We start from the raw sequence: 12062 nt of genomic DNA, 5'->3' as shown, positions 1-12062 counted from the left end.
CCCCATCTCAGATTCCAGATCCTTGCTTTGCCCTCTATCCCACTGGGCCCTTTGCCCTCTCCCCCTGCCTGCTCCTCTGCCTTTGCCCCTGCCCCGCCCCCTGCCCCCTCCCTCTAGGTCCCACTTCCCCTACCATTAGGACCCCTCTCCCCACAGCAGGTGGCTGTGGATTCTGTAACTGCTTCCTTCTCCTCTCTCTCATCTTGGTGGGGTCCATAGCCAGCTCTCCTGTTGCTCAGAGATGTGGAGGCAGTTGCTAAGAGACAGTGAAACGTCAGTACCTGGCCCTCGAGGAAAAAAAGGGAGCGAAAAAGGGAGAGAGGAGGGGGAGAGAGGAAAGGAAGGCGGAGGGAGGGGAAGACCTGGCGGAAGCCACAAACCCCAGCAGCCTCAGCACCAGCTGAGTTTCGGGAAGAAGCATTCGGATTCTGTGAACTTTCTTCTAAGCATCCTCGCTCTGATTCCCCTTTCGAGTCAAAGAAGGGGAACTGGCCAGGCACCAGGAGCACAGGACAGGAAACCACAGAGGATGCTGCCCCGGGATCCAGGAGCCATGGAGGAGGAGAGGCCGGGGGAGGGGAAGTGCCGGGGAGGCAATCTGTTCTCCTGAAGCAGCAAGCGGGATTCCAGGATGAGGGAGGGAGACCCATGTCTGCTGCAGATTGATGGCTGTGTCCTTGGAACAGAGTAAGTGGGCTCCTGAGAGCCTGTGGAAATGCAAGGCGAGACCCTAGGGTTCATAAAAATGGGTCTGGATAAAGAAGCTGGGTGATTTCCCAGTGGGCGGGATGGAGGCTGGAAGTGCTGGGAAGGGAGGCAGTGCTAGACCGAGGGGGTGAGGGAGGACAAGTGAGGACATCCAGGGGCCACGGAGGATGTGGGGGCCACAAGGGATGCGGGTGGACGGCGGGGCTGAGACACCGGGTGTGTCATTGTGCGGTCGGTCTCTCTGCCTGACCAAATGTGGGCGTGGGCTCACGCTGGGGGGCAGAGTGTGGTGCTTGTAGAAAGGATTAGGGTGTGCGTAGGGGGGAAGCCGGGCGGGGGGTGCAGACTGGAAAGGGGGCTTTGCAGAAGAGCATTTACAGAAAAAATCTGTACAGGAAACCGGGAGGTGTGAGTGCAGGGCAGGGCAAAATGTGGGGGGTTCACAGGAGAAAAATGTATGCATGTGTGTATGTGCGCGCGCGCGCGCGCGCGCGTGTGTGTGTGTGTGTGTGTGTGTGTGTGTGTGTGTGTGAGAGAGAGAGAGAGAGAGAGAGAGAATGAGGGAGAGGGCGAGGGAGGGAGAGGGAGTGCTAACTGTGTCTGAAAGGGGTATGCAAACGACCTGCAACCTGGTTTGTGTGCCTGCTTTCTTAAAGAGTTATTCAGGGGTGGGCTGTTTGGTGCTGAGGGGCGAGGCTAGGAGGAGAAGCAAACGTATCTCTCCCAGGACAGAATCCCGGAGGAGGACGGGCCACCACAACGTGAGGGTGGGGTCTGAGCCCACGGCTGCCCCACCTGACCCACAGTGCGCAGAGAACTCTGTGGCCAGTGGCAAAGAAGGGGAGCAGGGAACCTCGGAGGGGACCGCGGGGAGGAGAGGGCACTGGAGATCTCTGCCTGAGTGCTTTCCTTGTTGACAGAGGGAATTCTGCCCCCGCCTGCTGAACCCAGAGCTGGGCTGGGAGAGAGGCACTGGCTCAGGAGAAGTCGCCAAAGCGGTCCTAGCTGACCCCCATCCTGCACCTCCAGGACACATGGCTCTTTCCAGCCTTGGCAGGCAACAGTGGGTGTCACTCAGGGTCCTCCCCAACCTGGGGAAAGAAGAGCCTTCTTAGGGATTTCAGTAGATGCTAAGGCTGAGGACTCAGGCTTCCAGGAGGCCCATGGAGACCCACTCCCCGCCAGGCTCCTTTCCCAAAACACCCACCCCAGGACCCCCTTGGACTCGAGCCCCCTGGGCCACCAGGAGGAATGGCTTCTGAGACCTCCAATGCTAGAGACCCAGATGCAGCCCTGGCCTCCTAATTGGTCCCAAACGTGGGACAGGGCTCCAGGTTCTTAGATGTGCCAGGACCTTCGACAGGCACCTTTCCTGTCCTTCTGCCCCCCAACCACCACTACCACCTCTCCAACATAACACAGAGAGGAAGCACCTAGCAGCCATGGGTGAGAGGAGCACAGATCTACAGGGACCCTTCCACAACCTGCTAGCAGCTGGTCCAGCCCCATCCTCAGCTCCTTCCTCTCTCAAGTGTTGATCATCTTCTCAGATCCCGAGGGACCTCAGCTGGAATTACTGTTCCCTTGGCTCCAAAGGGAGCTTCCTGGGGATCTCACCTAGGGTTCCCTCTGGTGCTTAGAGGCTCTGGGGAAAGGCTTGAGACATGATACCACGTGCCCAGAAGCCCCACCTTCCAGGACTCTGGCCCTGATGTAGCTGTCTTTCTGAGCCACTGACTCTTGATTCATGGACATAGCCTCAGCCCCAGTGGGCTCCCTACAGCCCTGCTGTTGCCAGCTCCCTAAGATGGGTGACACCTGGTCCCAGCTGCCCTGGCCTGGGCCCCCCCACCCAGCCATGCTGCTGGTCTCCCTCCTCTTGGCAGCCGGGGTGATGCGCTCGGACGCCGGCACCAGCTGCCCCGTCCTTTGTACGTGCCATAACCAGGTGGTGGACTGCAGCAGCCAGCGGCTCTTCTCCGTGCCCCCAGACCTGCCAATGGACACCCGCAACCTCAGCCTGGCCCACAACCGCATCGCAACCGTGCCGCCCGGCTACCTCACGTGCTACATGGAGCTCCGGGTTCTGGATCTGCACAACAACTCCTTGACGGAGCTGCCGCCGGGCCTCTTCCTCCATGCCAAGCGCTTGGCCCACCTGGATCTGAGCTACAACAACCTCAGCCACGTGCCCGCCGATATGTTCCAGGAAGCCCACGGCCTGGTGCACATCGACCTGAGCCACAACCCGTGGCTGCGCAGGGTGCACCCCCAGGCCTTCCAGGGCCTGGTGCAGCTCCGAGATCTGGACCTCAGCTACGGGGGCCTGGCCTTCCTCAGCCTCGAGGCCCTTGAGGGCCTGCCGGGGCTGGTGACCCTGCAGATCGGCGGCAACCCCTGGGTGTGCGGCTGCACCATGGAACCGCTGCTGAAGTGGCTGCGGAACAGGATCCAACGCTGCACAGCAGGTGAGGCGGGCAGGCAGAACTAGGTGGCCCAGGATTGGGGAGTGGTGGGGTGGGGGGGTCAGAGGGTCTTGCCTCACTGCAAGCAAAGGCTCCAAAAAACAGGGAGGGACCGAGAGCTTTTCGCAGCCGGAGCATGACACGGTCTGCAATGGCCTCTGGGTGCACCAGACCTTTCACTCCACCGGGATTGTCCATGAGGTGTTTTGTGTGTCCTGGACACTGTGGACCCACTCATTACAGAAACACACCCCGCCCTTGCCTCGGTGGCACTTAGGAGTGCCTAGGAGTGCCTAAGGAGGCAGACAGATAGTAGAGTCATTAATAAGAGAGCATGTGTGCTGAGCTCTCACCCTGACCTCAGAACTTGGCACACTTTTATGACCCCCATCTGTCAGGGGAAGAAGCTGAGATCTGGGACAATGAAAAGACTTGCCCAGGGTCACTCATTCAGAAAGTAGCAGAGCCGTGGATAAAACCCAAGTTCACTTGGGTTCTAAGCCCCATTCTACTCTACTCTACTCTCTGCCTTTTAAGTGTTCTGAGTGCTGGGAAAACTCAAAAGAAAATAGAAATGGCTAACACTCTTTATTTTAGTACTTACTATCTGCCGGCATTTACTATTACGCTTTATCCTAATCATATTTCATATTTAGCTCATCTCATTAAGAACCATGATGAGACCCACACACACGTTACTCTATAGAAACCAAGGAAACCAAGGCACAGAGAGGTTCAGTAACCTGCCCAAAGCTGCACAGCCCCTAAGTGTTGGAGTTAGGTTTCAAACCCTGGCAGTCTGGCCACCTTCTGACTATATCCTGAAGAGTCAGGTCCAAAGCTAACAGAAAGAGTCAGGACAGAGTTCTGACTGGCCAAAGGGCCTCAGCAGAGCTCTGTAAGGTTTAGGCATGGGGTGGGGAGTTGAGACAAGAAATGGATGTGGCCATTTAACCAACCAACCCCAGCTGGGAGTGCACTGGGGACTGAAGAAGCCTGAATCACATCGGCTTAATGGCCTCCCCCAGAGGCAGGCCATGTTCATTTGTGGCCCTTAGTCACCAGCTTTCTTGTATGGCAGCACTGAGCCTTGGCACTAGCCTCCAGCAGTAGAACAACAGGAAGGAACTGAGGGCACCATCTCAGGGGTTTCCCCAGAGCCTGGCTCAGAGTTTGTTCAAAAGGAGTGATGCTGAATGAAGTAGGAGGGAGAAGAGGACTGAGTGGGGAGCCCAAGACCAAAATAGTTTGGAGAATGGGAGGGGCTGTGGGTCACGATTCCACTGTTTCTACACAGCTGTGGGAGGAAATTCTCTGGGACCAAAATAGCTGGGGACGAGATGGGGCAATGCTAGGGGGCATAAGGGGAAACTGCCTGGAGCGGTCTCCCCACCTGCTCACCCTTGGCAGGCTGCATGTCCCCTCCTCTCGCCTGTGCTCTGTGTACAGAAAGGGCATTCGGGAGCACAAGTTCCACCACACCCAGGGCTCCCTCTTTCCTGTGATCTCTGAGGCCCCAGCTGCCCTTCAGAAGAAGCACAGTCTCCCATCCAGCAGGATAGGGGTCCAAGATCCTATTTGTGCAGCCTCATGACAGTGCAGATAAGGGATCCAAGTTCCAGAGAGGGAAAGTAACTGCCCAGTGGCCACGCTAGAAACCTAGGTCCCCTTTTCTCCACAGACTGTACTTTTCACCACATTGTACTCTCCAGGACAGTTCCTCTTGGGTGCAAAGGACTTGCCAGTGTGGGTAGGACCAGGCAATCATTTTCCCTTTGCATCTTTTTCTTCTCCCACTATTATCCACAGTTTTGGGGAAACCCCCAACAAAGGGGGACATGAGGACACCCTTGGGATCTGACTCCACATCACAACTGGTCCCTTGACTTACCAGAGGGGCTCGTTATCCCTCAGGCTCTGATCCTGAATCCCCTCATGGTCCTGCCAGCTGCCCTCAGAGCCTCCTCTACTGGATCCATATGAATTTCCCTCAGTTTCCTCACTTTCTCAGTGTCACATGGTCTCACCACCACCGCAGTCATGCACATAATAGAATTTGGAGTTCAGTATCTTCAGCTCCAAGTGGAGAGCCCTTGATGGTTAACCCTAGACACAATCTTGTCCTGAGCAAGGTCTGGAGAATTGCACTTGTAGCATACAGGGACCCTCTCCACCTGGAATTTGGAGCAGACTGCTTCTTCTTGCCAAAAATGACTCTTCATTTCTAAGGACAATGATGTTCATCCATTTGTCAAAAGGGTCAATCAAATCTATCATTTTATTCTTTGCCCTCAAAAACTATAGGATGAATAAATGGCATTTATGCACCACCTAATTTAGAAAACTTCTTCATAATGACTCTCTTAGATAATTTAGGTTGAATTATCCCCTTCTTATGGAGGGAAAGTATGAGAGCCAGAAAGATTTAAAAAAAAAAAAAAGACTTGCCCATGGTGAGAGCTTGATTAATGTTTATCCACTGAGAAAAGGAATGACTGCCTGATGGAAAGCTCGTGCTTGGTACTGAATGGTAGAACCACGGCCTGAACACCACACTCACCTCCAAGGCAGAGTAAGATGAAACGATTGACAACCTTCATGCAAGTGACCCTGGAAGGGTGAGGAGGGACCATCAGTGATGGAGAAAAGACCTCCTTCCTACAGAAGTCTATATGCAGAATTGCAGAATCCGTAGGGTCACTGATCTGTCCAAGAGACAAGTTTAGGATAACAACAAAAGCACACACTTACATGGTACTTATTATCCACCAAGAATATATTGCTTATATATATATATATATATATATATATATATATACACACATATATATATATACATATATATATATTATATATGAGTCCTCACTACAACCCAATGTAATAGATACTCTTATTATCCTCATTTTACAGATGAAGAAAGCAAGACACAGAGGGGTTAAGTAACTCACCCATAATTACACAACCAGCGTGGGGTAGAAAGGGGATTTGAACCCAGACCAATATTTTCACAGCCCAAGTTCATAACCTTATACTCTACATATCTGGAAAACCCACATGAGAGAGTAGAAAAAAAACAGTCCTTCAAAGTTGGACAGAATCATCCATCCACACATTCAGTTAACAATGTTTCATTGAACACTTTCATAGATAGGAAACTGTTCAAAGACTAGGGACAACATGGGGAAAAGTTATATTCAAGGGGGAGGAGACGGATAGTAAAGAAACTGTAAGACATGATAAAATATAATGGAGAAAAATTAAGCAGAGTGGGGAACACCCAGAGAAAGGTGATATGGAGTTACTATGTTATAAACAATCATTTAGAAAGACCCCATTAATAAAGTGATATTTGAGCAAAGTCCCCAAGGAAGTAAGGGACAGAGCTATGTTGAGATTCAGCGTATAAATGAGACAAATACAATAGCTCCCCCTCTACATCTGAAAAGGGACGTTCTTATGGTGATGGAAGAATGATCAGAAGGTGTGTGTGGATGGAACAGAGTGAACAGGAGAAGAGGGAAAGAGATGAGAAGTGAGGACCACAGGTAGGACCTTGACTTTCATTCCATGGGAAGGTAAGAAGTCAGGGGAGGGCTTCAAGCACAAGAGTATATGACAGGACTTAAGGTATAAAAAGTACTGAGAGAGAACCATGTCAAGATGGTTTCAAGGCAGAAGCCATAAACCAGTTAGGACGCTATTGTAAGAGATGATGAAGTCCCATGAAAGCCCCAGATCTACCATAAGCAATGACTATTGGACTTGAGAGGCAAGTTACTAAACTCTATGAGCAGCGATCTCCATGACCATAAAAACTGGTATAAAAACACTTGATTCAAGGGTTGTTGAGGAAAGTAAAGAAGGTAAGTAAAATTTTTGACACATAGAAGTCAATTTAAAAAAAAAATCTCAAATTCTCTTGGGAAGTGTGGAGGACTATCCATTCCACTCTCTTTCTCCCCAGACCCTCACCATTTCCGGGTTCTGTGTTGCAGATTCTCAGCTGGCTGAGTGCCGGGGCCCCCCTGAAGTTGAGGGAGCCCCACTCTTCTCCCTCACTGAGGAGAGCTTCAAGGCCTGCCACCTGACCCTGACCCTGGATGATTACCTCTTCATCGCATTTGTGGGCTTTGTGGTCTCCATTGCCTCTGTGGCCACCAACTTCCTCCTGGGCATCACAGCCAACTGCTGTCACCGTTGGAGCAAGGCCAGTGAAGAGGAAGAGATTTGATGTGGGTGCCTGACGTCCCCCCATGCTGCTGGCCCCCAGACACTGCTCACTCTGGCTCTTGGTGCCCTGGTCACCTCTGTCATGACCCAAACAAGGTCAGGAAACTACCTTTGTGTGATCTTCAACTATGGGCCAGACACTGTGGCAGAATTGGAAATGTCCAATGACTCTGTCCTAAGGCTTTTACCTCTAATAGAAGAGAGAGATTCAAAAACTATTCCCTTTAAGACAATTTGTCAACACTCTCAGCTCATAGTTATGAAAGCCCAGAGGAGCGAACATCAACTGTGCTTAGAAAAGTCCAAGAGAATTACAAGAATGGACGCAATTTGTGAACTGAGTCATCAAAAAATGTCTGCTCTGTCAGGTAGACAAAGAAGGGTGGACGTGAGCAAATGACAGAGACCAAAATATGCATGGTGTGTTGAGAACAGCAACCAATCCAATCCTTGTGACTTAAGTGTATAGAGCAGGTGTGGCACAGGACCAAAACTTCCTTCTGACACCCAATCTTTCAGCTCCTGGAGTTGCCCACCACTGCCTCCAGAGGGACAGAACACCTCTGTGCCTGTCCCCTAGACCTGCCAGGAGCTACCAGGTGAGACCACCTCCTACTGACTGCCTCCATACTACATCCACCAAGTGCAGCCTGCCCATGAGGTCCAGGTACCAAGCTGAAGTACCTACCCTTGTCTCCTGCCTCTCACTCAAGCTTTGGTTTCAGAAGAGGGAAGCAAGAGGTCCAGCAATGGGGCAGCAAGAGTCTTAGCATCTTGGAACTCCTAATCTTGTGACTGTTCTTGCCACGGTGCTCACGCCAAAGGATCTCACCAGAAAAGTGCACTGTAGCATGAGCGTAGCCAAGACTGAAGGAGGAGGAGGCCACCACAGTTATGACTGTAGGAGATTTTCTCTTTCTCCCAAGGAATTCACTCATTTAAGCATCAGGGTATGAGAGCTATTAATTACCAAACACTTGCCAGTGTCAGGCACTGTGATAAGCTCTCTCCACAGACAATTCCATTTTAATCCACACATTCTTGTGAGGTAAGCATTGCTGTTCCCATTGTATAGAAGAGGACACGGACACTCAAAGAAAGTTTAAATTTAGTCACGTGTTGCTTACCGAGCAAAATAAAGCCTGTGCTCTTTCTACCCTATCCAAGCTGGGGAACATCACAGTTCCCTCTAAAGTTACATAAGTTTGAGTTCCAGGAGTGCTGATGAGTAAGTGCTCCCAATAATGACCAGGCACTCTTTGGGGCACTATTTCAATTCTCACAGCAACACTGCTTGGTGGTCTTTATTATTCCCATTTTACAGATGAATTAATTGTAGAGAGCTAGGTATCTTACCCAAGGTTATCTGGGTAAACTCTAGAAGGAAAGTGATAGGCAACTCCATTTAGGGAAACTGTCTAATCAGTCCATCAAAAAGCAAGCAACTTCATGTGCAAAGTAGTATTATCATCATTGCTGCTGTCATCATCTTCGTCTTCGTCATCAGCCTTATCAGCCTCATCAGCTGCTTCCCTGTATTTGTTTCAGCACTGGACAGCTCCTAACATGCTGTTAGCATCATTCTTGACTCTTCACAACCCTGTGTGGGAGGCAAACCAACCATAATTACTCCTATTTTACAGGTTGGAAAATACAGACTCAGGAGCAGGCATGACTTGCCAAAGCAGTAAAGTTGGGACTCAACTTCAACTCGGTTCTCTCTCCAGCTTTGCCAGGTGCTTGGGGAAAAGAAAGCCCATGATGGCTGGGTAGTGGGGCTCTTGGATTCAGCAGCCATAAATGTCCTGTAGGTCCTCTAAATAAAAGGCAGTAAGCCAGCTGCTGCACAAATTGAGATGCCCTCACCAAGGAGCAAATCCCAGCCTCTGAAACATAGAAGCAGCACAAATAGCACCTGAATAGGAGTCATCTGCCTTGCAAAGTGTAAATAACACATTAGAATTAGTGGCCATGGTGGCAGTCATGCAAAAAAGAAGTTCTTTGGGAAACAAGAGAGGAAGCTGTGCTAACCCCTCCTACTCAAGCTCTGCTGTATTGTGTTTCAAGAGATACAAAGGGTGCAGGAGAGCTGTGGGGTGAGAACCTCAGCAGGATAGGGGGAAACACTAAGGCACAGTCCAACATGTTGGTAAGACTGGCCAGGATAAAAATTAAAACAGGGGCTTTCTACCTTGCCCCCCAGCTCCAACAATTTTGCATCAGCCCATCCTCCTGGAAAAGGAATAAAGGAAAATAACATGTCAGCTTCCACGAAGTCTTCACTTACTCATGTTTCCCTGAGCTAGTCAACCAAAAGAGCACCCAGAAACTGCTAGACCTGGGGTACTTGAACCTTGCATCCCCTGCATCTCACTAACAACATTTGGGCAAGAGCCTGCTCCTGTGACATCTGGAGCAGAACCGTACCTGCTCTCTTCTTCCACTATATCCAGGCTGCTCTTCACCAGTCAAGCTAACAACATAATGTATTTGGAGAAGGACTCCTAGAAATAATAGTCTTGATGCAAATAGCCTCCCAGAGAGGGCCACATATATATCTATTATAATCTCCTAGAGACTCTTATTTGCTGAAATATAGTTAATATATTTTAAGATATGTACCTTTTTGCATAGAACTGGAACCAAACAAGACACCAAATTTCCCTTGAGTTCAAATGTCCTTTCTAATGAGACTATTTAGTCCCCATTAATGGCAAACCTTTCTGAGTAGGATACATGATATTTAAAGAACGGATTCTTCTCCAGCTGCTAGAAGGTCCTCAGTTAACTTAAAGCACAATGATAAAACTCCTTGCCTGCCAAGGAATCCCATGTCATCCACCACTACCACTACCATCTTGTGCAGGCTATCAGAAGCAAGCTTCTAGAAGCACACTTTTATAGAAGAAATATAACTGCGCTAGTTGTAAAAGTGCACACAACCCTGCTAGCCAAGAAACCATGATGGTATTCCTACAAACCTTGACTCCATGTTTTCCAGACTAGTTAAATGTAAGTGTTGGTGTATCTCTGAGTCCATGTGTCTGTTCATGAGGTTCCATGTATATTGTGTATCTACTGACATGGGGCCAACTTCTCTGGAACTTGTGTTCAGTTCTCTGACACAGCATACTCAGCCATCTGTTTACTGCATCACTTGATACACTAAGATGGAATCCCATTAGGGTTGGGTTAGGGATAGCTGCTCAGAAAAATATAAAAAGGCAGAAATATGTGGCTGAGGTAACCTAGCAACCGTCTGACTGCTTCCCTCCATTCTCTGTCCCTCAGAGAATTGTCCTACCACAGAAGCTTCCTTCATGCTGGGCTTGAGAATATCAAAGTTTAGCTAACCAACAGGGCTATGATGGTCAAAGCCTGGACCAAGAAAATTGTTCTTTAGAAAAGACCCCAATCTGCACCACAACACTCTGGACCAGTTGCTTCTGGTCGCCCTCAGACAAACCCTCACCTGTTTCTCCATTCCCATTGGGATTACCAGGAAATCCTGCACAAATAAGTCCCCAGAGTTGCTATAGAGTTTGCCAGCTCCTTTCAAGGGAGATGGTATATGCAATTTGAATAGACTAAGGAAGGTATTTCTCTTTAACCATCAGGAAAGACCTAAAACCTTCATTTTCCTTATGGATGACTTCACTGATATTGCTCTGACATCCTTTTCAGCCCTAGAAGAGTATAAGGAGATGTCTTTACCCACTCCACAGAAGAACAATTTCCTGAACTAGAGAAACTTGTCTGCTCTACCCACCTCAGAAGGAGGCAAAAGGGAAGTGAAGGAGGCGAGTTGAAAGGTCCTGTGTAAATCACCACCATGTTTGCCATAGCACTCGGTCAAGAGCTCTGGATCCACTGAGCTCTCAGTTTTTCTAAGCATTGTCCTGTGGAATGCTGATGTCTGGGGGTGGGAGGGTTAGGGAGGGGTGGGGAAAGGGAAGATGACAATCTTTGTACGGAGATGATTTTATAACCATGCACTTTTGTAACAGTGAAGAATTTTTCATAAATGTACATTAATAATAAAGAGTGTATAGTTTAACAAATTTTCTAAGGAGTTGTGAAGAGGAGGGGGGGGAGATGGGGAAAGAAAAAGAGAGAGAGAGAAACTAGGAAGAATCAAGAGAACGTCTGCCAAAATATACACACAAAAGGTCTATGGGGAGGGAGTAGATGGGAATAATTAGGAGATGTGCCAGCCATGGAGGGGCATGTGTGGGAGTAGAAGGAACATCACAGAAGCATATTTCTACCAGGCAAAAAAGAATACGCATGTGTCTGTATGCACACACCCCTATGTGTAGGCATATTTTGGTGCCTGAATTTACACAAAAAAGAGAGCATATGTCTTATACATGTTGGTGTTTGCAGCTTGGGTCATCTTTAAAACATGCCAAGGCAAGTGGGTGTGCCTGCCTAATTAGCATCACTAAGGAGCATGTGCCAGGGAGATGGCCCACAGCAGCTGCGTGGGCATAAGGACCCTAGCTTAGACATACAGGTAAACCAGGCATCTAAATACATGTAGTGTAGGGGCTAGATGATGCCATCACTGGTATAGATTCAGTCTCCGTTCTCATAGGTTAATAAAGAAGGGAAGGGGTTTTCAACATCTTGCGTCTTGCAAACATTACTTACATGGTT

General features: G+C 49.3%; 1 protein-coding gene across 1 annotated transcript; it reads left to right on the top strand.

Annotated features, from left to right (window-relative positions):
- Positions 1-379: 379 nt before the first annotated feature.
- Positions 380-11318, top strand: LRRC55 (leucine rich repeat containing 55). Its single transcript, XM_046014207.1, has 3 exons — positions 380-687; positions 1629-3176; positions 7169-11318. The coding sequence occupies exons 2-3, from the start codon at positions 2456-2458 to the stop codon at positions 7402-7404; spliced, it is 957 nt and encodes a 318-aa protein (XP_045870163.1). The 5' UTR covers positions 380-687; positions 1629-2455; the 3' UTR covers positions 7405-11318.
- Positions 11319-12062: the final 744 nt, after the last annotated feature.

The sequence above is a fragment of the Meles meles genome, chromosome 8 (genome assembly GCF_922984935.1).
Source record: "Meles meles chromosome 8, mMelMel3.1 paternal haplotype, whole genome shotgun sequence".
Classification (NCBI taxonomy): Eukaryota; Metazoa; Chordata; class Mammalia; order Carnivora; family Mustelidae; genus Meles; species Meles meles.
Note: the sequence above shows the minus strand (reverse complement) of the source record. Positions and strands in the feature narration are given on the sequence as shown.

Excerpts from the sequence above, each read along its gene's own strand:
- LRRC55 (XM_046014207.1), top strand. The coding sequence starts at position 2,456 with ATGGACATAGCCTCAGCCCCAGTGGGCTCCCTACAGCCCTGCTGTTGC. Across the intron at positions 3,177-7,168 it reads GATCCAACGCTGCACAGCAG|ATTCTCAGCTGGCTGAGTGC; the intron begins GTGAGGCGGGCA and ends TCTGTGTTGCAG.